The sequence below is a fragment of the Gossypium hirsutum genome, chromosome D11 (genome assembly GCF_007990345.1).
Source record: "Gossypium hirsutum isolate 1008001.06 chromosome D11, Gossypium_hirsutum_v2.1, whole genome shotgun sequence".
Lineage (NCBI taxonomy): Eukaryota > Viridiplantae > Streptophyta > Magnoliopsida > Malvales > Malvaceae > Gossypium > Gossypium hirsutum.
In genome coordinates, this window is record NC_053447.1 from 64836535 (window position 1) to 64862005 (window position 25471).

Sequence of the window (25471 nt, forward strand, 5' to 3'; positions counted from 1 at the left end):
CTTGAATTGTCTTTCACAGGCCCCTACAGTGTTTACGCAAAGAAGTGTGGCGTTAGAAAAGTGTATAAGATGACATATACCTTCATCGAACATACATATTCAAACATTTATTCAGAACACACACTTTCAATGCTATCCCATTACTTCTCCTCACCTTTGTAATAACCATTTTGAAGTCCAGGAAATGGGGAGAGATTGAAATCATCATCAACTGGTTTTGATTGATGGACAAGTGAATCACAGTAAATACCACAGCTGAATCGAGTTGAAGTGCCAGAGGCCATATCCAGGAGGAAAAACAACAATAAAGCTTTAAAAGACGGAACTTTTAATGATGTATAGAATATGGAACAATCCATAACTATAGGCTTGACTTTCTGCACACAAGAAGATAGGAAGGAAGAACTTGTATAGAGAGCTTTGAAAAACAGTTGAGCGTCGAGAGTGTATTGAACTCTATTAGTTTACCGAAAATGAAAAGTTCGAATAACATAGACCAGACTAAAATTAGACTATGTCAAAGTTCGGGTGTGCTTCTAATGTTATTGGTAAGATTTGAATTATGGAGTAGTTACTAAGCTATAATATAGCTTAACGCATTGTTGTTGAATGCATAGGTGAAAGATGGATTGAAACTCTCGATTGAAGTCATGATCTTAACGCATCACTATGGCTTGAAAGAGAGTATGGAATTAATCTTTTAATATAGAATATGGCATGTACAAAAGTTTAATTAAAGTCTATGTTTAAGATTACTAGTGAAAATACTTGGTGAATCTTCATTATTTTGTTAGCTGTATGAACTTAGTTGAGCTTTGTCTTGAGCTATATATATAACAATAATAATTTTATATGTTTTATGCTTTAAATTGGTTAATGGAAGTTTGGGGATGAATTGGATTGATTATAGCATGAAAATTAGTGTTTTGGGCATTATTGAGGGTCCCTGCAAAGAAGTATCGATGCTTGTATAACTTGTATCGGTATAAGTACTCCAAAGAACAAAAATGAACAATGTCAAGGGAGTTGTACCGATACATACCGATACAAGTGCCATGTGTTATCCTATTTTTGCTCCATTTGGCCCGAACATAACCCGAATGACCTCCGTTCGCAACCAAATTTTAAAGAAAGTTTAGAAATGGTTCGAAAAGACTTAAAAGACTTTGAAAAGACCTAAAAGATGAATAGATTTTGAATGAATAATTTAGAACTAAAGTGAAGTGATCGAGTTGTAAATGTAGCATTCCTTACTCGGGTTTAGGTGTGAGCTCGGGGAAAGGGTGTTACAATATCATATCACTACATAGATTGTGACATATCCAACATCAATCTTTTCAATACAATTATTTACGGAAGATATTTGACTGTGTCAAAGCATATGACGTACGATGTTGGAAAAAAAATGGTGATCTCACGTATAAGGATCATTCATAAGCTTGAGATCATTAAGAGATTTGAATCTAATGTACTGCAGTCTTTGTGAAGGAGATATTCTTAATGATATTTGTGGTCCATCCTCTTTGAAAGAACTTGATCTTAATGGTAACAATTTCATCAGCGTAGCTTCATTTTTTACTCGATTTCTCAAGCTTGAACGTCTTGGATTGTAAATTGCAGAAAGCTTAAATCAGTGCCTGGCCTTCTAACAAATATAAAAAGTGTTCAGTTAGAAGGTTGTGGTTGTATGGAAATAACTGCAGGTCCATCGAAGGAATGCAATTAAATTGATTGGACAGATATTGTAGGTGCAAATTGGAACATTGCATTAACATTGCTAAAAAAAATCTTAAGGTTGATTAATCTCCCTTTTGCTTTGCAAAATCTCATGAATTATTTCTTTCGTGACATGAATTATTGCACATAGCTTGTTATACTAGTTAGAAATTTATTCATTTTATTATTTCTTTTTTAACATAATTGAAACATGTAATGTTCAATGAATTCTTTATTTTTTACTGTATGTATATTTGTTATAGCTACATTGCAAACATACCATCCATAGGAGATCTAACACGTTGTCTTTCGGTAGAGTTGACACCCCAACGAACCACGCTTGTCTGACCTGTTGAGTTGCAAACCTTAACCTAGCAAACCTCATGTGTTATGCATCTTCACTAAGTGTATGTTAAGCCCACGTGAGAGTTTAGAGTCATTAATTACTAGATATCCTATCTTAGAACATAACCTCATAGTCATTGTCAAGAATATTTGAGTTTGGACATAAATATTGTACAAGAATAGGACTGCAACTAGTCAAGTTTGCCACATAAACACTGGTAAAATTAGTAATAAATATCAATTTTTAAAAAAAATTAAGAAAATAGGCTGTTTTTAACATTATTTGGGGAAATAAGGCTGACGGAGCAAATATATATATATATCTCATATTCACTCTAAAATCCAAATAACATATGAAGCTTTCTATTAAAAAGGATACAATTACGCCTCTTTGTTTTAACTTGATTTTTCCATGAGAACAAATATATTTATGATACAGGTGAGAAAAAAAAATTATGTAACAAATATCTTTATTAAAATTTCACCTAATAATTTAAAATTGCTTTAGTTTAAATTTAGTTTAAATGGTAAAAATAATCCTTCAAAAAAATAGTAAAATTAAAAGATTCATATGCTTAATATCCTTGGTTTCACTACACCAAAAGAGGCCTTTAGCGGCGCATTTAGCGGCGTTTTAAAGCAAAACGCCACAAAAAATCGAGCAATAGCGGCGAGTGTTAAAAAACGCCAGAAATTACAAGCAACAGCGGCGATTACCCAAAAGTGCCGCAAATGAGTTAGGGAAACGGTATCGTTTTCATGGTCAGATTCAAAGACATTAGTGGCGCTTTAAAGAAAACGCCGCAAAAGAGAAACATTAGCGGCGCTAGATACAAAAGCGCCGCAAAAGTGATTAACAGACGATGCCGTATTGATTTACGTTTGATGACATTAGTGGCGTTTATAAGTAAACGCCGCAAAAGATCATGTATTCGCGGCGCGTTCACAAAAGCGCCACAAAGTTGTTCACCGAATGACGCCGTTTTCTTGTTAAATTTTAGACAGAAATAGTGGCGTTTTAAATGAAGCGCCGCTGAAGCCAATCATTAGCGGCGCAAAAACGGAAGCGCCGGAAAATGTTTCAAGCATATGCCGTCTTAGGGACAATAGTAGCGGCACTTTACTGGAACGCCACAAAAGATTTAAGCGAACGACGTCATTTTCGTGATGAGTTTTATACACTATGGTGGCGCTTCAAAGAAATCGCCGCTGAAGTAAATCATTAGCGGCGCTTCTAATTAAGCGCCGCAATAAGTTTTAAGTATACGCCGTCATTTTCTGTTGTGCTTAGGAACATTAGTGGCGGTTTGCTAAAAACGCCGCAAATGTCAAGCATTAGCGGTAATAGTTTTAGCCAAACGACAACGGTTTTTTTTTAAGATTTTAGAGATATTAGTGGCGCTTAGCTGCAAACACTGCAATGTTCAATAATTTTAATTAAAACGACGTCGTTTTATTGTATAGGTTTAGGTACATTAGCGGCGCAACTTTTAAAAATGCCGCATAAGTTAAGCATTAGCGGCGCTTTGTTATAAGCGCCGCAAAAAGATTTAAGCAAACGGCGTCATTTTGTGGTGGAGGTTTAGAGACATTAGTGGCGCGTTTTGGGGAAGCGCCGCAAATTGTTAAACAAAACAATATTTTTTTTTGTTGAGCTTTCAATGCATTGGCGGTTTAGGGATTATGGGTTTAGGCCTTACGGTTTATTGTTTATTGTTTAAGGGTTGAGGTTTAAGATTTAAGGTTTATAGTTTATATATGTTTTATGATTTAGGGTTTTGGATTTAGGGTTTATATGTTCTATGATTCAGGGTTTAAGGAATATGACTGAGTTAGGGGTTTAGGGATTATGGTGTAATGGTTGGGGTCTAAGGTTTAAGTGTTTAGGGTTAAAGGTTAGGGGTTAGGGGTTTATAGTTAGTGTTTTATGATTGAAGGTTTAGGGGATATGATTAAGGGTTATGTATTATGGTTTGTGGTTTATCATTTGAGGTTGGGGCTTAGGGTGTAGGTGTTAAGGGGTTAAGGGTCATGGTTTATGATTTATAGGTTTAAGATTTAGGGTTGAAGGGATAAGAGGGTCTAGGTCAATTTAGGATTAAGGGTTAAGGGTTTAGTGTTTAGGGTACCCTAAACTGATTTAGGGTTTAAGGTCTAAGGAATAGAGTTTATGGTTTAAGGTTTAGGGGATAGGGGCTGTGGTTTAGGGTCTAGGTTATTTAGTATTTTTGAAAATTACAACTTGACTTCACCGAATTTAATTTTTAAATTGATGTTTTAGAAAAATACAAACACTATCTACGGATTAAGTTCCTACCTTAAATTTTAATAAAAAACCATCACTAAAAATCAAATTTCCTATTTAATAGAATTAAACATAATATTGTCATATTGTTGTATGATATTTTAATTTTTTAAATTATTAAATATTTGGAAATTATTTACGCTAGTGGCGTTTCGGCCTGAAACGCCGCAAAAATGTGTTTAAAATTACATAAAACGGTGCTATTTGGCTAAAGGAATTTGAATTTGAAAAACGCCACTGAAGGTATGCTATAGTGGCGTTTTATATTGAAACGCCGCAAATACATAAATGTTTGTCTGTACGAAAATGGCGTCGTTTTCTTAAATGATTTGAACTCCTTACTGGCGTTTTTATTTAAAACACCGCAAACTGTGATCTTTAGCGGCGTTTGGTATGGAAATGCCACAAATGTGCATTACAAAATGTTTAGAACGTCACCGTTTCGTTACATAAATTTGAATTTTAGTGGCGTTTGTATGAAAAACGCCATAGAAGGTATACAGTAGTGGCGTTTCTATAATCCATATATGTTTTTGTGAACAAAAACGGCGTCGTTTTCTTAAATGAATTGAAATCGTTAGTGGCGTTTGTATTTAAAACGCCGCAACTGTAAGCTTTAGCGGCGTTTAGTATTAAAACGCCACAAATGTGTGTTACAAAATGTTCAGAACGTCGCCGTTTCGGTTGAGGAACAGTTCTGTTATTCAGAACATCGTCGTTCTGCTTGGCGTCACATATTTTTCCCCTTTCGAACCCGAAAACCCGTACCCAGCCCCTAAACTCAGCTTCCTTCCCCTTCCCCTTCCAAATCCCTAATCTCCTTTCGAAATCTCCTCCACTCCCCTAATTCGAGACATTGACGGGGTCATTTAGTCTATTCGGTTCTTCATTTTGTCGGTATAGTGCGTTCAATTCTTCACAGCATTTAGAGGAAGACGAACAGTGGAATAGTTTTTGGGGTAAGCACGAACTGGTTTGATTTCCCTCTTTTTTTTCGTGTTTAGGGTTCAATATCGTTAACAATCCATTTCGTCCATGGATTTAGGGTTGCCGAACGCATAAAACAGTGCCATTTTTTAGTACGGTGGAATCACATCCGGCTCGATTTACTTTCTCTTCGTCTTCATTTAGGTATGAAATTCGGATCTCTTAAATCTAGCTTTATGGATTTATTTTGTTTAGGGTTTTAAGCAGTAACTGTCTTACATTTTGACAGAGGAATGGTATGCTTTCGAATGCCTAAGTAATTTTTGTATGTATATATTTTTTTAATTTGTTTGTGGTTAAAGTTAATTGATTAATTAAAAACAATTTTGCAGCATATTGTAAACCTTGTTTTGTATTTGAAATTGTTTTTGTTTAAAGGAGTCAGGATGTTTGTGAAGTCTTTCTATTTAGGTTTAATCAGTATAAAATTTAAGAAAATTTTATATATAAAATATGCTATTATAATATTTTGATTTAGATAATTTGACAGTTGATTTTTCACTTAAGTTCATGTAAATTTGTTTTAGTTATGAAGTCGAACAAGTTTAGTTTTTCCTTAGTTAATTTTTTCTTTCCTTTGGTTGCAGCATTTTAGTTTTGGCAATCTAGTCTACAAATTTGGTACCTGAAACTGTTTTGAAGCAATACATAGAAAGGGTAGATAACCAGAAGGTAAGTTGATCCTTTATTTTATTTGTTTTTTCGTTTTATAAATTGACGTGTGATTTTGGACTTTTTTATAATTGGTATATTTGTAATTGGGACTGTTATAATTTGGTATTTGGTTAATGTGGCTGCAAGTTCTTTTTTACTGGAAGTTCTGCTTAATGTTGCTGATTAATGTTAGGGATTAAAATCAATTCAGTTCTTTTTTTGCTGCACGTTGTGGTTAATGTTGTTGTTTGTTGTATTTATTTCTGGTTATTGTTCTGGTCTTGAAGATGTCTTTTGCTCCATTTTTCTACTAAGTGTTTGAATTAATTTCTGTTATGGAATATAATTGCAACTATTATATAGTATTCCCATGGTTTGTAAAGATCCAAATTGAAATCAAATATAATTGCAATTGTGAACTGAATTGATTTAAAGTTTTTAGTTCATGTAAATTTGTTTAAGGTTCAGATTTGATTTGGGTTCGTTGTAATTATATATTTCAAATGATTAAATAATGCATAAGTTTAGAAAACATTATTTAGGTTTTGTAATTTAAATGGTTTTGGATTTAGGATATAAAGGATTTTAATTGGCTTTTGCAGCTAATTAGATTGTACCTTCTCATCTGTTTTTGCTGCGAAGATGGTACATTTTATTGTTTTTTGCTGCTAAATCAACCATCTACGGATACCGAATTTAGACTTTGCTAAAATCTGAAATTGTACTACGTGTTCAGGTTCGGTTTTCTTTGCTGAAAATATTTTCCTTTACTTGAATTTGAACCATGTACGCAACCTTTCGTGCAAAAAACGCAATTAATTTGGGACACAAATATTACTCATATATTATAAGACAAAAATATTTTTAATATATAACATATATTAATATGGACATATAACCTATATTCCAATTTTATTAATAATAAATTTTATTTTTTCGAATAAATGTAACTTGGATATATAACTTATATTTCAAATTTATTAGTAAACAATTTTTAAATTATATAACTTACATAAATTATATAACTTACATAACTTATAAATATTTATATACATTTTTAATATATATTTTTAAAATCTATATTTTTTTTCAAAATTTATCAATCATAGCATAACTTACATAACTCAAATTTATCAATCATATCATAACTTATATATAAACTTACATAATGCATAACTTAAATAACATACAATTCATAAACTTATATATAAACTAGCATAGCTTATATAAATTATATAACTTACATAAATTATATAACTTACCTAACTTATAAATATTTATATACATTTTTAATATAAATTTTTAAAATCTATATTTTTTTCAAAATTTATCAAGCATAGCATAACTTACATAACTCAAATTTATCAATCATATCATAAACTTATATATAAACTTGCATAATACATAACTTAAATAACATACAATACTTAAATAACTTACATAATACATAACCTTCCTAACTTAAATTATTTACATAATACATAACTTAGTACATAACTTACATAATTTTTTCTAAATTGCTTACATAACTTACATAAATTAAATAACTTACATAACTTAAATAACTTACATATCTTACATAACTTACATAAATTAAATAACTTACATAAATTAAATAACTTACATAACTTACATAACTTAAATAACTTACATATCTTACATAACTTACATAAATTAAATAACTTACATAAATTAAATAACTTACATAACTTACATAACTTACATAAATTACATAACTTACATAAATTACATAACTTACATAACTTACATACTTACATAATACATAACCTTCCTTACTTACATTATTGTTTAATACATAACTTACATTCCTAACTTAAGTTATAACTGGCTTTTTGACTAACCCGTGCAAATTATTGTCAACGTCAGACTTCAAGAATTAAGAAATGGACCGGTCTTGGATGAATTTGTCAAGGGTTAGCAACGATTATCGAAATGGGGTGCAGAGTTTTCTAAATTTTGCATTTCAATATGCAAGCCAAGAGAACATGATTCTTTGCCCATGTAGTCAACATAAACTGGCATTATCGTGAGGTTGTATACGAGCATCTAATTGTTGATGGGTTTGTTCGAGGTTATAAGCAATGGTTTTTTCATGGAGAATGCCCGCGTAGTACTTCCTCTTCAATGATGGATGTATCTTATCCTGGTACTGCTTACCATCAGTCTGATAGAGGGGATGACATGGAAGGTATGTTGCAGGATGCATTTAATATGCACAATCATGGTGTGCAATCGTTCCCAGGGGAATTTATGGCATCTGATGATTGTAATATTGGTGGAACTGCTTTTACCGAACCGGGAAGTAGTGTACCTCATGAAGAGCCAAATGGAGAAGCGGCGAAGTTCTACGCTCTACTTAATGACATGAACGAAGAACTGTATGAGGGATCAAAATTTTTAAAAATGTTCTTCTGTGTTCATCTTTTTCAGTTAAAATGTTTGGAAGTGTGGACCAGAAACTCGTTGACAATGCTATTAGAGTTTTTGAGAGAAATGTTTCCGTTTGCAAAAATCCCTCAGTCATGCAAAGATATGAAGAAAATGATAAAAGATTTAGGCCTTGGGTACAACAAAATCCATAGTTGCCCAAATGACTGCATGTTGTATTGGGGCGATCGGAAAAACCAACAGTGCTGTCATGTATGCGGCCAATCCTGTTGGATAAATAGAAACACAGAAGATGGGAACGACGATGAAAATAATGCACAGTCGAGGAAGAAGCCAGTTAAGATTTTGCGGTATTTTCCGTTGATACCAAATTGAGTGGTTAAAAGATATAGTGCGTTCCTCATCAACGGATTCAGATTTCATACAAAATATCGCGAGAGGTTGAGGAGAACGCAAAATTGTGGAATAGTTGTTAATTCTGCAATTACAAGTTATGCTAGTGCTAGGGACAATAATCATGTCAAGGGAAATGTGGAATATTTCGAACATCTTACTGACATAATTGAGTTGGATTACTACGGCAAATGGAAAGTTGTCTTATTTCGAGGTGATTGGGCCGATGTTAATACAACTCGTGGAATTAAGCAAGATCAATTTGGTTTTACAATGGTGAACTTTGACCGATTGATTCACACAGGACAACAACTGATAGATGAGCCGTATGTATTCTCATCTCAAGTCAAACAAGTTTTTTACTCAAAAGATCCAACTGATGAGGGTTGGTACATTGTACTCCGTAACAACCCTAGAGACTTGTTTGACATGGGCAGTGGAAGTAGAGATAACATTGACGACAGATCAGAAACTTTATATAAACTTATATATAAACTTGCATAACTTATATAAATTATATAACTTACATAAATTATATAACTTACATAACTTATAAATATTTATATACATTTTTAATATATATTTTTAAAATCTATATTTTTTTCAAAATTTATCAATCATAGCATAACTTACATAACTCAAATTTATCAATCATATCATAACTTATATATAAACTTGCATAATACATAACTTAAATAATTTATATATAAGTTTATGATATGATTGATAAATTTGAGTTATGTAAGTTATGCTATGATTGATAAATTTTGAAAAAAATATAGATTTTAAAAATATATATTAAAAATGTATATAAATATTTATAAGTTATGTAAGTTATATAAGTTATGTAATTTATTTAAGTTATGCAAGTTTATATATAAGTTTATGTATTGTATGTTATTTAAGTTATGTATTATGTAAGTTTATATATAAGTTATTGTTAGGATCGTCCCGATTAAGCAACAAACAAGTAAAAATAGCAGAAGAAATTGAGAAGATGAATACACAAATTTAACGTGGAAAAACCCCTCTAAAGAGGATAAAAAACCACGGGCAAAGATAATTTTACTATAATGGCAAAAGAATGAAGAGTACAAAAGATGGAGATAAAAACTAAACCCGAACCCGAAAAACAAAGAACCCGAAAACGTAAACACAAAATTCTCTGAATGTGTTATGAGTTCTAATCTAATGGGTGTGTCTTATTTCTAAGATTATAAAAGAGCCTATTTATAGGCTAAATTAGTAAGTCAAATAAACTATACTAATAAATGCTAAATATATTATACTAATAAATATTAAATCTTCTAGAAAGAAAATATATTTTTGTTTAACTTGACTTGCAAGCAATCTCTTAGAATTTGGGTTACACAATTCTAATAATCTCCACCTTGACACGAATTCTTTCAATGCCATCTTTGCCAAAACCCGCCACGGGCCTATCTTGAACTATGCAGGGAATTAACTGAGTCGAATCTATGCTTAGAAGCTAGAAGACTTCTAGCCTTCGACTTGTGCATTGCCAAATCAAAACTAACCCGGGTCTGATTTTCACGAATACAGTGCCCTAACTTTTCAAAACCTGCATCCAAAAGAGAACCTCTCTTCAACGAAACGGTCATACCTTTTTCCCTCCTATGACCAAGTTTCCTCCGCTTCAAATGAGTTGACTTTGACTCCGTAACGGACGAGGGACGTCCGATTTCACCGGTCACTGTAGAACCTTCCAGAATATAAAGACTGTCAGTTCTTTTACCTTTTAACAAAACGAGATCTCCACGAGATACTTTAATGTCGCTCGACTCGATGTTGATTTTGCATCCTTTCAAGTCTAAAATACTCAAGGAGATGAGATTCTTTCGTAAATCAGGTACATACCTGACATCTGAGAGTGTCCTAATCGTCCTATCGTGTATCCTAATTTTAACAGTACCAATACCGATTATTTTACTAGATGAATCGTCTCCCATGTGCACAACTCCACCTTCAACTGAACTGTATGTGGAGAACCATTCTCTATTGGGACACATGTGGAAAGAACATCCTGAATCTAGGATCCACTCAGACGTAAGCTTGGAATCATCGCTCGTTGACACTAACAAGAAATCATCATCGCCTTCATCGACCAAATTAGCACCGGCTACATCTTCCTCGTTACTTTCAGCAGCTCTTTTATTTCGCAGTTTATAACAATCTGCTTTGACGTGACCTAACTTTTTACAATAGAGACACCTTTTGTCTCGTTTCTTTGATGCTACCAAAACGGAAGCTTGCCTATCTGCTTTGTTATTCAAACCAAACTCATTGTCGAGTTTGTCTCTACTCAACAAACAACCCTTCACATCTTTGAACGAGAGTGTGTCTCTGCCATAAATCAGGGTCTCCCTGAAAGACTTGTATGAAGAGGGTAAAGAGCACAATAATAGCATAGTTTGATCTTCATCGTCAATATGAACCTCAACGTTCTTTAAATTATTTAAAAGAGTAATGAATTGACTGATGTGATCTTTAAGAAGCTCACCTTCGTTCATGCGAAACGTAAATAGACGTTGTTTCAACACTAAACGGTTAGCCAGAGACTTAGTCGCATAAAGAGTTTCTAACCTTTTCCACAAGGCGAATGAGGTCTTCTCCATCAATACCTCCTGCAATATTGTATTCGCGAGGCACAACTGGATTGCAGACAAGGCCTTTTCATCAAGCTCTTCCCATTCTGTTTGATTTAGATTCTCAGGTTTTTTCCTTGTAACAACCTTTTTCAAGCCATTTTGAACTAGAATTGCCATCATCCGAACTTGCCACAGATTGAAATTTGTCTCACCATCAAACTTCTTAATTTCAAACCTTATTGCTGCCATCTCTGAACGGGCTGATCTATGAAAGTTAAACTAGCTCTGATACCACTTGTTAGGATCGTCCCGATTAAGCAACAAACAAGTAAAAATAGCAGAAGAAATTGAGAAGATGAACACACAAATTTAACGTGGAAAAACCCCTCTAAAAAGGATAAAAAACCACGGGCAAAGATAATTTTACTATAATGGCAAAAGAATGAAGAGTACAAAAGATGGAGATAAAAACTAAACCCGAAAACCCAAAAAACAAAGAATCCGAAAACGTAAACACAAAATTCTCTGAATGTGTTATGAGTTCTAATCTAATGGGTGTGTCTTATTTCTAAGATTATAAAAGAGCCTATTTATAGGCTAAATTAGTAAGTCAAATAAACTATACTAATAAATGCTAAATATATTATACTAATAAATACTAAATCTTCTAGAAAGAAAATATATTTTTGTTTAACTTGACTTGCAAGCAATCTCTTAAAATTTGGGTTACACAATTCTAACAGTTATGATATGATTGATAAATTTGAGTTATGTAAGTTATGCTATGATTGATAAATTTTGAAAAAAATATAGATTTTAAAATATATATTAAAAACGTATATAAATATTTATAAGTTATGTAAGTTATATAATTTATGTAAGTTATATAATTTATATAAGTTATGCAAGTTTATATATAAGTTTATGATATGATTGATAAATTTGAGTTATGTAAGTTATGCTATGATTGATAAATTTTGAAAAAAATAAAGATTTTAAAAATATATATTAAAAATGTATATAAATATTTATAAGTTATGTAAGTTATATAATTTATGTAAGTTATATAATTTAAAAATTGTTTACTAATAAATTTGAAATATAGGTTATATATCCAAGTTACATTTATTCGATAAATTATAAAATTTATTATTAATAAAATTGGAATATAGGTTATATGTCCATATTAATATATGTTATATATTAAAAATATTTTTGTCTTATAATATATGTGTAATATTTGTGTCCTAAATTGATTGCGTTTTTTGCACAAAAGGTTGTGGCCATGGTTCAAATTCAAGTAAAGGAAAATATTTTCAGCAAAGAAAACCGAACTTGACCAAGTAGTACACTTTCAGATTTAAGCAAAGTCTAAATTCGGTATCCGTAGATGGTTGATTTAGCAGCAAAAAACAATAAAATGTACCATCTTAGCAGCAAAAACAGATGAGAAGGTACAATCTAATTAGCTGCAAAAGCCAATCAAAATCCTTTATATCCTAAATCCAAAACCATTTAAATTACAAAACCTAAATAATGTTTTCTAAACTTATGCATTATTTAATCATTTGAAATATATAATTACAACGAACCCAAATCAAATCTGAACCTGAAACAAATTTACATGAACTAAAAACTTTAAATCAATTCAGTTCACAATTGCAATTATATTTGATTTCAATTTGGATCTTTACAAACCATGGGAATACTGTATAATAGTTGCAATTATATTCCATAACAGAAATTAATTCAAACACTTAGTAGAAAAATGGAGCAAAAAACATCTTCAAGACCAGAACAATAACCAGAAATAAATACAATAAGCAGCAACATTAACCACAACGTACAGCAAAAAAATAACCGAATTGATTTTAATCCCTAACATTAATCAGCAACATTAAGCAGAACTTCCAACAAAAAAGAACTTGCAGCCACATTAACCAAATACCAAATTATAACAGTCCCAATTACAAATATACCAATTATAAAAACAGTCCAAAATCACATGTCAATTTATAAAACGAAAAAACAAATAAAATAAAGGATCAACTTACCTTCTGGTTATCTACCCTTCCTATGTATTGCTTCAAAACAGTTTCAGGTACCAAATTTGCAGACTAGATTGCCAAAACTAAAATGCTGCAACCAAAGGAAAGAAAAAATTAACTAAGGAAAAACTAAACTTGTTCAACTTCATAACTAAAACAAATTTACATGAACTTAAGTGAAAAATCAACTGTCAAATTATCTAAATAAAATATTATAATAGCGTATTTTATATATAAAATTTTCTTAAATTTTATACTGATTAAACCTAAATAGAAAGACTTCACAAACGTCCTGACTCCTTTAAACAAAAACAATTTCAAATACAAAACAAGGTTTACAATATGCTGCAAAATCGTTTTTAATTAATCAATTAACTTTAACCACAAACAAATTAAAAATATATATACATACAAAAATTACTTAGGCATTCGAAAGCATACCATTCCTCTGTCAAAATGTAAGACAGTTACTGCTTAAAACCCTAAACAAAATAAATCCGTAAAGCTAGATTTAAGAGATCCGAATTTTATACCTAAACGAAGACGAAGAGAAAGTAAATCGGGCCGGATGTGATTCCACCGTACTAAAAAATGGCACTGTTTTATGCGTTCGGCAACCCTAAATCCATGGATGAAATGGATTGTTAACGATATTGAACCCTAAACACAAAAAAAGAGGGAAATCAAACCGGTTCGTGCTTACCCCAAAAACTATTCCACTGTTCGTCTTCCTCTAAATGCCGTGAAGAATTGAACGCACTATATCGACGAAATGAAGAACCGAATAGACTAAATGACTCCGTCAATGTCTCGAATTAGGGGAGTGGAGGAGATTTCTAAAGGAAATTAGGGATTTGGAAGGGGAAGGGGAATGAAGCTGAGTTTAGGGGCTGGGTACGGGTTTTAGGGTTCAAAAGGGGAAAAATATGTGACGCCAAGCAGAACGACGACGTTCTGAATAACAGAACTATTCCTCAACCGAAACGGTGACGTTCTGAACATTTTGTAATACACATTTGTGGCGTTTTAATACTAAACGCCGCTAAAGCTTACAGTTGCGGCATTTTAAATACAAACGCCACTAACGATTTCAAATCATTTAAGAAAACGACGCCGTTTTCGTTCACAAAAACATATATGGATTATAGAAATGCCACTACTGTATACCTTCTGTGGCGTTTTTCATACAAACGCCACTAAAATTCAAATTCATGTAACGAAACGGTGACGTTCTGAACATTTTGTAATGCACATTTGTGGCGTTTCCATACCAAACGCCGCTAAAGATCACAGTTTGCGGCGTTTTAAATAAAAACGCCAGTAAGGAGTTCAAATCATTTAAGAAAACGGCGATGTTTTTGTACAGACAAACATTTATGTATTTGCAGCGTTTCAATATAAAACGCCACTATAGCATACCTTCAGTGGCGTTTCTATGAAAAACGCCACTAAAATTCAAATTCCTTTAGCCAAGCGGCGCCGTTTTACGTAATTTTAAACACATTTTTGCGGCGTTTCAGGCCGAAACGCCACTAGCGTAAATAATTTCCAAATATTTAATAATTTAAAAAATTAAAATATCATACAACAATATGACAATATTATGTTTAATTCTATTAAATGGGAAATTTAATTTTTAGTGATGATTTTTTATTAAAATTTAAGGTAGGAACTTAATCCGTAGATAGTGTTTGTATTTTTCTAAAACATCAATTTAAAAATTAAATTCGGTGAAGTCAAGTTGTAATTTTCAAAAATACTAAATAACCTAGACCCTAAACCACAACCCCTATCCCCTAAACCCTAAACCGTAAACTCTATTCCTTAGACCTTAAACCTTAAATCGGTTTAGGGCACCCTAAACACTAAACCCTTAACCCTTAACCCTAAATTGACCTAGACCCTCTTATCCCTTCAACCCCAAATCTTAAACCTATAAATCATAAACCATGACCCTTAACCCCTTAACACCTACACCCTAAGCCCCAACCTCAAATGATAAACCACAAACCATAATACATAACCCTTAACCATATCCCCTAAACCTTCAATCATAAAACATTAACTATAAACCCTTAACCCCTAACCTTTAACCCTAAACACTTAAACCTTAGACCCCAACCATTGCACCATAATCCCTAAACCCCTAACTCAGTCATATTCCTTAAACCCTGAATCATAGAACATATAAACCCTAAATCTAAAACCCTAAATCATAAAACATATATAAACTATAAACCTTAAATCTTAAACCTCAACCCTTAAACAATAAACAATAAAACGTAAGGCCTAAATCCATAATCCCTAAACTGCCAATGCATTGAAAGCTCAACAAAAAAAATATTGTTTTGCTTAACAATTTGCGGCGCTTCCCCAAAACACACCACTAATGTCTCTAAACCTCCACCACAAAATGACGCCGTTTGCTTAAATCTTTTTGCGGCGCTTATAACAAAGCGCCGCTAATGCTTAACTTATGTGGCGTTTTTACAAGTTGCGCCGCTAATGTACCTAGACCTATACAATAAAACGACGTCGTTTTAATTAAAATTATTGAACATTACGGCGTTTGCAGCTAAGCGCCACTAATATCTCTAAAATCTTAAAAAAAACCGTTGTCGTTTAGCTAAAACTATTACCGTTAATGCTTGACATTTGCGGCGTTTTTAGCAAACCTCCACTAATGTTCCTAAGCACAACAGAAAACGACGGCGTATGCTTAAAACTTATTGCGGCGCTTAATTAGAAGCGCCGCTAATGATTTACTTCAGCAGCGATTTCTTTGAAGTGCCACCATAGTGTATAAAACTCATCACGAAAATGACGTCGTTCGCTTAAATCTTTTGTGGCGTTCCAGTAAAGCGCCGCTACTATTGTCCCTAAGATGGCGTATGCCTGAAATATTTTCCGGCGCTTCCGTTTTTGCGCCGTTAATGATTGGCTTCAGCGGCGCTTCATTTAAAACGCCACTATTTCTGTCTAAAATTTAACAAGAAAACGACGTCGTTCGGTGAACAACTTTGTGGCGCTTTTGTGAACGCGCCGCGAATACATGATCTTTTGCGGCGTTTACTTATAAACGCCACTAATGTCATCAAACGTAAATCAATACGGCATCGTCTGTTAATCACTTTTGCGGCGCTTTTGTATCAAGCGCCGCTAATGTTTCTCTTTTGCGGCGTTTTCTTTAAAGCGCCACTAATGTCTTTGAATCTGACCATGAAAACGGTACCGTTTCCCTAACTCATTTGCGGCGCTTTTGGGTAATCGCCGCTGTTGCTTGTAATTTCTGGCATTTTTTAACACTCGCCGCTATTGCTCGGTTTTTTGTGGCTTTTTTCTTTAAAACGCCGCTAAATGCGCCGCTAAAGGCCTCTTTTGGTGTATACTCAAATTGCTGAGAATCCATTGTTGTGACCAAACTTCCACCACTACACGTTTCTATAGGTATTAATATGGAGATTGTTTTCGAAGAAAAAAAGGTAGGAAATGTATAGAGAGATTGCTTAGACACCTATGTTCTGTTTCCTTGGAATTTTAATCTGCTTTCCCTTTCTTGATGCTCCTATACTTGGACTGTTTCTAGATTCTTAATTTCTGCATACGGAGCCACCTTATTTTCTGGTTTTCAAAAACTCGACTTATGCCCCCGGGGGTTTATTTCTAGTAATTATATATGTGTGATATGTTTAAATAATCGTTAATAATTAATGGATCCATTAAATTGAATGCAATTGAAGATCCTTACCATTTTTAAGTGATTGAGAATCAAGAGATTGTGTGTGTGATAAATTTTAATTTTTTCTATCATCATCTTTTATGTTTGTTTTGCGATTCTTACTTAAAGTTTCAACTATCTATTATAATAATATTGTCACTAAAATTTAAACATATGTTTTCTCTTTCAAAATGCAATCATTTTATCACTGTCCTCCACACAGAAAATTATGTTGTTTGAAAAATGTTTGGTAAGGGCCCCTTGTAAGTTGTCACATTTTAACATTTTTCCACATAGAAAAGAAAAAGGTGTTCGAACCCGATAAAAAGAAAAAAGGTGATTAAAGCAGATGAATTTTATAATACAGGGACCTTCTATAAAATTTGCCTAGAAAGAAAAGCAGATGAATTCTATAATATATTTTATAACATATTCTATTTCATAGTATGGTAGAAGTTTATAGTCATATCTCAGTGCATATTTAAAACAACCGCCCAAGACTTTTTATTACAATCTGTGATTAAAGTAGCCCCCACTTTGTGGACAAAGCAACCAATACTGCCCTCACCTTCGAGGATTCTTCCTGGAAAAGAACATCATTTTCATATGTCACCAAACTTCCACCGCTACACGTTTCATAGAAAAGATTGTACGAAACTGTGATTCTATATTATCTTTATCCCTTTCCAATAGAAGAATAACAAATCAGATTTTTCTCCTAATTTTCAACTTTTTGACGGTTTAATAAATATAATATATAATGTTTTATATTAACATGTTAAAAATATTGAATCAATTTGAAAATTTATATGTATAATAAGTATAATTATATTAATGACTTTAATGGTTTTAAAATATTAATAAAAAAAAATATATTTCCTCTTGCTTAGAAAAAACACAAAAGCATTAAAAGATTCTCAACATTGTTTATTTCCATTATGAGTGAGAATAATTTGAAAAATTCTACTGCGTGATTTAAAAAAAAAGTATATAACGCTTTAGTTTGAAATTTTAGTAATGATATAATGTTAGAAATTTTGGAATAAACATAGGCTTTAAATAATAATTTCATAAATAATCTACAGAGAAATTGCCCAGAAACGTCTGTTTACTTTCCTTGCAAATTTGATCTATTCTTCTCATTCTTGACGCTCCTAGACTTAAGAGTACTGTTTGTAGGTTCTTTCTGGCTGGCTATTAGGCGATATACTGTTTTCTGATTTTGACACAAGTTTCGGATACCTTTTTTTTTTTTCTCATAATGTTGTCATTAGCTTCAACTTCTTCGTCTGTTTCTAGAAAGAAATATGACGTTTTCTTGAGCTTTAGAGGTGAAGATACCCGCAAAAAGTTCACCGATCATCTCTATGATGCTCTAAAAAGGAGTGGGATTGTCACCTTCAGGGATGACCCAAAGCTGGAAGCCGGTGAAGAGATCGCGCCAGAACTGTTTAAAGCCATTCAGCAATCATGGTGCTCCGTAATTGTATTTTCAGAATCCTATGCTTCTTCGGGTTGGTGCTTGGACGAACTTACTGAGATTGTTAAGCAGAAAAACGACAAGGGTTATAAAGTGTTTCCAGTTTTCTATGACGTGGATCCATCTGATTTAAGAAAACAGAAAGGGAAAGTTGAAGAAGCCTTTGCGGAACATGAAAAGAGATATGATGAAGATAAGCTCCAAAGGTGGCGAAATGCTTTAACTGAAGTCGCAAACATTAAGGGATGGCATTTAAATGGCAGGTAATTCCTTGATATCTTCTTTGTTTTCTTTTTTTAATGCTTACATGATGTTCTTCTCTATTTTAGAATACATGCTATATCCATGTCCATTAGCTGTTGATTTCTTGTTCGGACACCAAATTCTTTTTTGGTTTGTGTTTATAGGCATGAAACCGAATTTATTGCAGACATAGTTAAAAAGATATCTGCAAAATTATGTCAAACATATCCGATTTTACATGATGAGTTGGTTGGAATTAGTTCACGCTTAGAGGAGTTGTATGCGAAAATAGAAATTGGTGAAGATGATGTCCGCATTATCGGAATTTGTGAAATGGGTGGCATCGGTAAAACAACTCTTGCAAGAGCTGCTTACACTCAAATGTCACCTCACTTTGAAGGTAAAAGCTTTGTTGCTGATGTTCGAGAAGTTTCAAACACATGTGGACTTGTTTCGTTACAAAAACAACTTCTCTCCCAAATCTTGTCTGGGGAGTGCTTTAATTTCTTCAATATTCATGAAGGAAATGCCATAATTAGCCACAGGTTATCCAACAAAAAGGTTCTTGTTGTTCTTGATGATGTTGATAACCTACAACACTTAAAATGCTTGGTTGGAAGACGTGATTGGTTCGGTTTAGGGAGCAGAATCATTGTAACAACAAGAGACGAACATTTGCTCCGATCTTACCAAGTTGATGATGTGTATAAGCCTACAACATTGAATGCCAATGATGCACTTCGACTTTTCAATTTGAAAGCTTTTAATAGTGAGACAAAGCTAGAAAATGATTTTAGTGAGCTTTCTAAACGTGTTTTAAAATACGCCGGAGGTCTTCCCTTAGCTCTTGAAGTTTTGGGTTCCTTTTTGTGTGGTAGAGATGCAACCCAATGGAGAAGTGCAATAGAAAGACTTGAAAGAGATTCCAACAAAGAAATTATTGAGAGACTTCAAATAAGCTTTGATGGATTGGACCAAACTGAGCAAAACATATTTCTAGATATAGCTTGCTTCTTTAATGGGGAGGACAAAGATTTTGTAATGAAAGTATTGGATGGTTGCGAGTTTTTTCCGGATATTGGAATTGATGTTCTCGTTAAGAGATCTTTACTAATAGTTAACAAAGACAACAAATTGTGCATGCATGACTTGCTACAAGAAATGGGAAAAAACATTGTTAAGGAAAAATCAGTTGATGATCCTGGAAAACGTTGCAGATTGTGGGCGGAAAGAGATGTTTATCATGTGCTAACAAAAAACACTGTAAGTCGTTCCATAGAAACTATATATATTCTGACTTTAGCTGCATTTATTCAAACAATTAGTATTAAAAGGTGGCATTATTTAAATTTGGGATTCAACATAAAACTATGACGTTTTGGTACATATTATATTTAGAAAGTGTTTATTTTTTAAAAATAATAATTTGTTTATTTTAAATCCTGATAAAATAAAATGAGTACATTTATCCTATATATTTCTCAGATGTCATTATAAATTTTAAAAAAGACCTGCATGATATGTATAAAAAAGAATGTTAATTCATTCAATTACTTTACTTGAAAAATATTTTATTTGGTTTGTTTTTTCTTATTAATTTCAACTAAAAATAATAATGTTAAACATGCATTGAATCATAAATGGAAATTTCATGAGTTTTTATCTTTTTTTTTAGGTTACAGAAATGATTGAAGGTATGATCATCGACAATAAAATGTAAGAAAATATACACATATATCTATGTATAAGTATGATATTTTTTCTTAAAAAAAATATAAAAAAGAAGTGGCAAAAATCTTGAATGCTTAATATTAAAAAAAAAGAAGAAGAAGAAAAAGAGTGGTATGTGTTAGAGAAATTGATATGCATGTATACATTTATCATTGAGAGGTAAGCTTAGTCATTTATACACTAGTTAAGAGTATAGTTGTATCTATTTTCTTGCATTTTTTCTTTAGCCAAGCAATTTTATTTTGTGTATATCATGGTTTCTAATCGAGTGAGTTGTGTGTATATTATGTTATTCAAATTTGGATGTAGGTGTTATATATGCTTATATGTTTGGTATGAGCATGTTCAATATTCTTTCATCTTTATTATTTTTTAGATTTCTTGAAAGATCATATCTTTATATCTGTGTCTGAATATGTATCATAAGTGTTAAATATGAGCATTTGAAAGAAAAAGCCATGAAGCAACATAACTTTTAGATACTAAATATTTTATATATATCTCTAACCATATTCTTGTTCTACCTAGGGAAATGAACAAGACTCTCACATTAAACGCGGATGCCTTCTTGAAGATGAAAAAACTAAGAGTGCTTAGAGTCATTTATTACTCAAATTGTCGTGATCTCATATATCTTTCTAATGAGCTTCGACTTTTAGATTGGACAGGATTTCCTCTAAAAAACTTGCCTTCAAGCTTTCAACCAGAAAACCTTGTTGCACTTCTCCTATCTCATAGCAACACTGAACAACCATGGAAGGAAAACAAAGTAAGAATGAACTCATTTCGTCTTTGTTTGCTAACTTATTTTGAGAAGAACGATTAAAATTTTATTAACAAAGAAGAATAACAATAAAAATGATCTTTCTTAAGCTTTTCTCTTTTTACCTCTAATTTATTATTATTATTATTAACAGTCCATGCATAAGTTGAAAGTGCTCAATCTCGAAGGGTCTGAAAAACTGATCAAGGCGCCAGACTTCACAACTACCCCAAATCTGGAAACTCTGGTTTTGAAAGATTGTATTAGGTTAGCATATGTTCATCCATCGATTGGAGTTCTTAAGAGGCTTAAGCTTTTGAATTTAAAAGACTGCAAAAGTCTTAGGAGTCTTCCAACCAAAATTGGAATGGAATCTCTTGAAGAATTAATTCTTTCAGGTTGCTCAAATCTTAAAAGATTTCCAGAGATTGATGGCAAAATGGAATGCCTGCTAAGGATTTATTTAGATGGAACAAGCATTGAACAACTTCCCTCTTCAATTGGAAATCTGAGCAGTCTTGTTTTGTTAAATTTGAAAGATTGCAGGAACCTTGTGAGCCTCCCAGGGAGCATAGGTGGGTGTACAAGTTTAAAAACTCTTAATCTTTCTGATTGTTATAAAGTTGAAAATTTGCCAGAGAATTTGCAGCAACTAGAGTTTTTGGAAGTGCTTGACTTAAGTAAAACAGCATTAGGAAAACCACCACCCTTTATTTCTCAATTAAAAAATCTTAAAGAGTTGTCATTCAAAGGGTGCAAGGGACCTTCTTCCAAGTTACAAAAATATCTTCCTTCTCTGTTAAAGGTAACCCAAAGAGGAAGGACAAATTCCATTGCTCTGATGCTGCCTTCGTTGTTAGGTTTGAGTTCATTAACAAGGCTGAATCTACGGGACTGCAATCTTTTCAATATTCCTAGTGATATTTCTCGCCTATCGTCTTTGGAAAGACTTGATCTTGGTGGTAATAATTTTATCATCCTACCTTCGTGTGTTACTCAACTTCCCCAGCTTGGATGGCTTAAATTGACAGATTGCAAGGCGCTTAAATCAGTGCCTGAGCTTCCAACAAATAGACTATATGTAAATATAGATGGTTGTACTTCTCTTGAAATAGTTGCGTATCCATCAAAAGTTTGCACTTCAAGATATTCTGCAAATATTTCCAATTCAAAGATCTTGGCAGGGATGGTAGCTGTTAATTGCTTCAGATTGGCTGAGAACGTCGATGCCTTAACATTGCTGAAAAAAGAACTAAAGGTTCCTTAATATCTCTGTGTCTCTCAGTCTTATAATTATTCATGGTGTTAGTTACTAAACAACCAGAGGTTTGTTTTGCAGGTATTTGGTTCAAGAGCAATGTTTGATATTGTTTTACCTGGAAGTGAAATCCCAAAATGGTTTAGTCAAAAAAGAGGTGACTCTTGGATTAAGATAGATTTGCCTCTGGAAGTTCGGAATGATAGTCAATGGATGGGAGTTGCCTTTTGCTGCATTTTTGTCTGTGATGATGCTTCATCTGATGACCTCAGGTGTAGGGCTGTTATCCATGATAGATATTCTAGCCGAAAGGTCCATTGGAATGGTTGGAGTTTCGCAAGCGATGAACAGGTCGTAATAAAGGACCACATTTTCATTCGTTATTTCTCGCGTGAGAAGTTGTATCCAATTTTCTTGGAAGACAAATGTGGTGAGCATGATGAAACCAAGAATTTAAGGATGATAGATTGCTTAGATCAAGAATGCCATCAACTTGAGCTGTCTATGATATCCTTGAAGTATCGCTTGTTTAAGGTGAAGAAGTGTGGAGTTCGAATTGTGTATGAGAAAGATTTGGAAGAGATGGAACAAATGCAGGAGCTGCATAGCAGTCAGTGTTGCGCAAATTGTGAAGATATCCAGCAACACTCTACTGATGATGAATCAATAGGTAACGGTTCCCTGGTAAAAAGAAAACGTAATATCTATGAGGAAATGGATGAAGCGCCGCAACCGAAACGGATGCAAAAAGTTTTCAATTCAATAATGAGACTGGGGAAGAAGCACTAATTGTGGTAAACTACTTCATTCGTAGTATTCATTTTCGATATTATTACTCCACCATAAATAAGATAATTTTTCAAAAATATGTAATTAGCTATACATGTTAAACATGAACCTGTATTCTGCACATATCCTAAATTATTCGAATTAAGTTCATCAAATCAACTCATTTTTTTTTAAAATTTTGAATTCGAGTCGAATTTAAATTTCGTTTTAAATTTTAAATTTATATTATTATTTAATATTTAATCTAATTATTTTATATTCCCTCAACCCCTCTTTACTTTATCCCCTCCCCCCCCCCACCAAAATCCTATTTCTATTTCCTATCCCAAACAATTTATCCAATTCAAATCCACAAATCAAAACCCCTAAAATCTAAATCAAACCCTCTATTCTTCTTCAGATATTCATCAGTTCATCAAGCTTTCTGAGGTTAGGCAAATTTTTGAAGCTGGCTTCCATGCAGCACAAGAAGCAGACCAAGCGGCCGAGCCATGCAGTTGCAACTGAAGCTCATGCTGCTGATTCATTTTGGTTACTTCAAGTGTTTGTCTTGTTACTTAGTTGGATTTGAACTAAGTTGTCATTAGTTTGATTTGAACTAAGTTGTCATTGTACTTGATGTAATTAGGTAATGTTTGAGCTGATAAATCAGCTTTACCAAGTGTGCAAGTTTTGTTTAACAAGTTACAAAGCTACTTAGTGGAGTTGGGTAGATGTTTAGGGAACTTTGTATTATTTTGACCAGCTGAAATGCTAGGTATACGTAATGGCATTATGCCTTAATTCAATGTGATGAAATCTTTCTGAAATTCTTCTTCAATTTCTGGTCTTTACTCAAGTTCTTAAGCTGAATTTTCTTGTTTGTTTAGCAAGACATTGATGCTTCTTGCTTAAGCTTCTGTGAAATCTCTCATTCTGTTTTCTTAGTTCCAACACAAATCCCTCACCCGTCTCCAGTCTCCTGTCTCCCGTCCCTCACCCGTCGGATTTGGTGGTGGAAATTGCTGCTGATATGAGCCTTGAGGTTTGTAGTTGCTGCTGCTGCTACTACAGATACTTTGCTGTGGAAAAAATTATTGTTGCTGCAGTAGCTGTGGCTGCTGATAGGATAATTGTTGCTGTTGAAGATATTGCTGTTGCACTTGTAGTAGCTGTGGGTGTTGCACTTGTTGAAGATAAAGGTATACTTTATTTTGATTATTTCAGTTTTGGACAAACTAATTTTCATGCCAATTTTTTAGATTCAACAACTTTGAACAACATCAATATGATATTGCTAATTTGTTGGTTGAAGCCAATATATGAGAAGATACTGCTGTTGAAGATATTGTTGGCTGCATCTCCTTCACCCCAGACCCAGCAGTCCAGGTCTGATACATGTCTTTGATGATGCTTCGGCTTTGTTTAATTTATTTTGAGTTTGTTATTAAAAGAAAAAAAAAGAAAGGAGTACATTCTTGACATTAATATTGATTTTGGGTAAAGGATTTACTTTTTATGTTTTGGGTTTGCTTGGATGTGATTTAGATTGGATCGAATAAGGCCAGAAGATTAGTATTTTGGGTGTAATTGATTGTTGGTGTTCTGAATTTCATTTTGGAAGTTCAGTTTTCTTTTTAGGTTCCTCATTAAAATGGAAGCAAGAATGGGATTGCTATACGATTAATTCAAGTTTCCTTTGCATGCTCATGTTTAAAAATTTTAAAGAAAAATATTTTCAAAATAAATTACATACAAATAAATATTTTTTAAAATTTAATTCGGACAAATATATTCGATTCGAATTCCTCTTACTTGACTCAATTCGAGAAATTTCAAATTAAATTAAAATGATAAAATAAGATTCGTGAATTTAATTAACTGATTCAATTGAATGTTCACTCTTAAATGTTCACCCCTGTTGAGATTAGAAAAATGTAGTCAACTAGAGATAAAATGTGGAGGAAGTTTGATAACTCCATAAAATGTAGTCAACGATGTTTAAAATATTTATTTTGGATATTTTACTACATGAGAAATAATC

The 25471-nt window shown here is 32.8% G+C and overlaps 1 protein-coding gene across 1 annotated transcript; it reads left to right on the forward strand.

Moving 5' to 3' along the window:
* Positions 1-18328: 18328 nt before the first annotated feature.
* Positions 18329-24257, forward strand: LOC121223244 (TMV resistance protein N). Its single transcript, XM_041104376.1, has 6 exons — positions 18329-18927; positions 19072-20241; positions 21167-21407; positions 21556-22659; positions 22741-23453; positions 23849-24257. Exons 1-5 carry the CDS (start codon positions 18446-18448, stop codon positions 23446-23448), a joined length of 3705 nt encoding a protein of 1234 aa, XP_040960310.1. The 5' UTR covers positions 18329-18445; the 3' UTR covers positions 23449-23453; positions 23849-24257.
* The last annotated feature ends 1214 nt before the right edge of the window (positions 24258-25471 follow it).

Excerpts from the sequence above, each read along its gene's own strand:
- LOC121223244 (XM_041104376.1), top strand. The coding sequence starts at position 18,446 with ATGTTGTCATTAGCTTCAACTTCTTCGTCTGTTTCTAGAAAGAAATAT. Across the intron at positions 18,928-19,071 it reads GGATGGCATTTAAATGGCAG|GCATGAAACCGAATTTATTG; the intron begins GTAATTCCTTGA and ends TTGTGTTTATAG. Across the intron at positions 22,660-22,740 it reads TGCTGAAAAAAGAACTAAAG|GTATTTGGTTCAAGAGCAAT; the intron begins GTTCCTTAATAT and ends TTTGTTTTGCAG.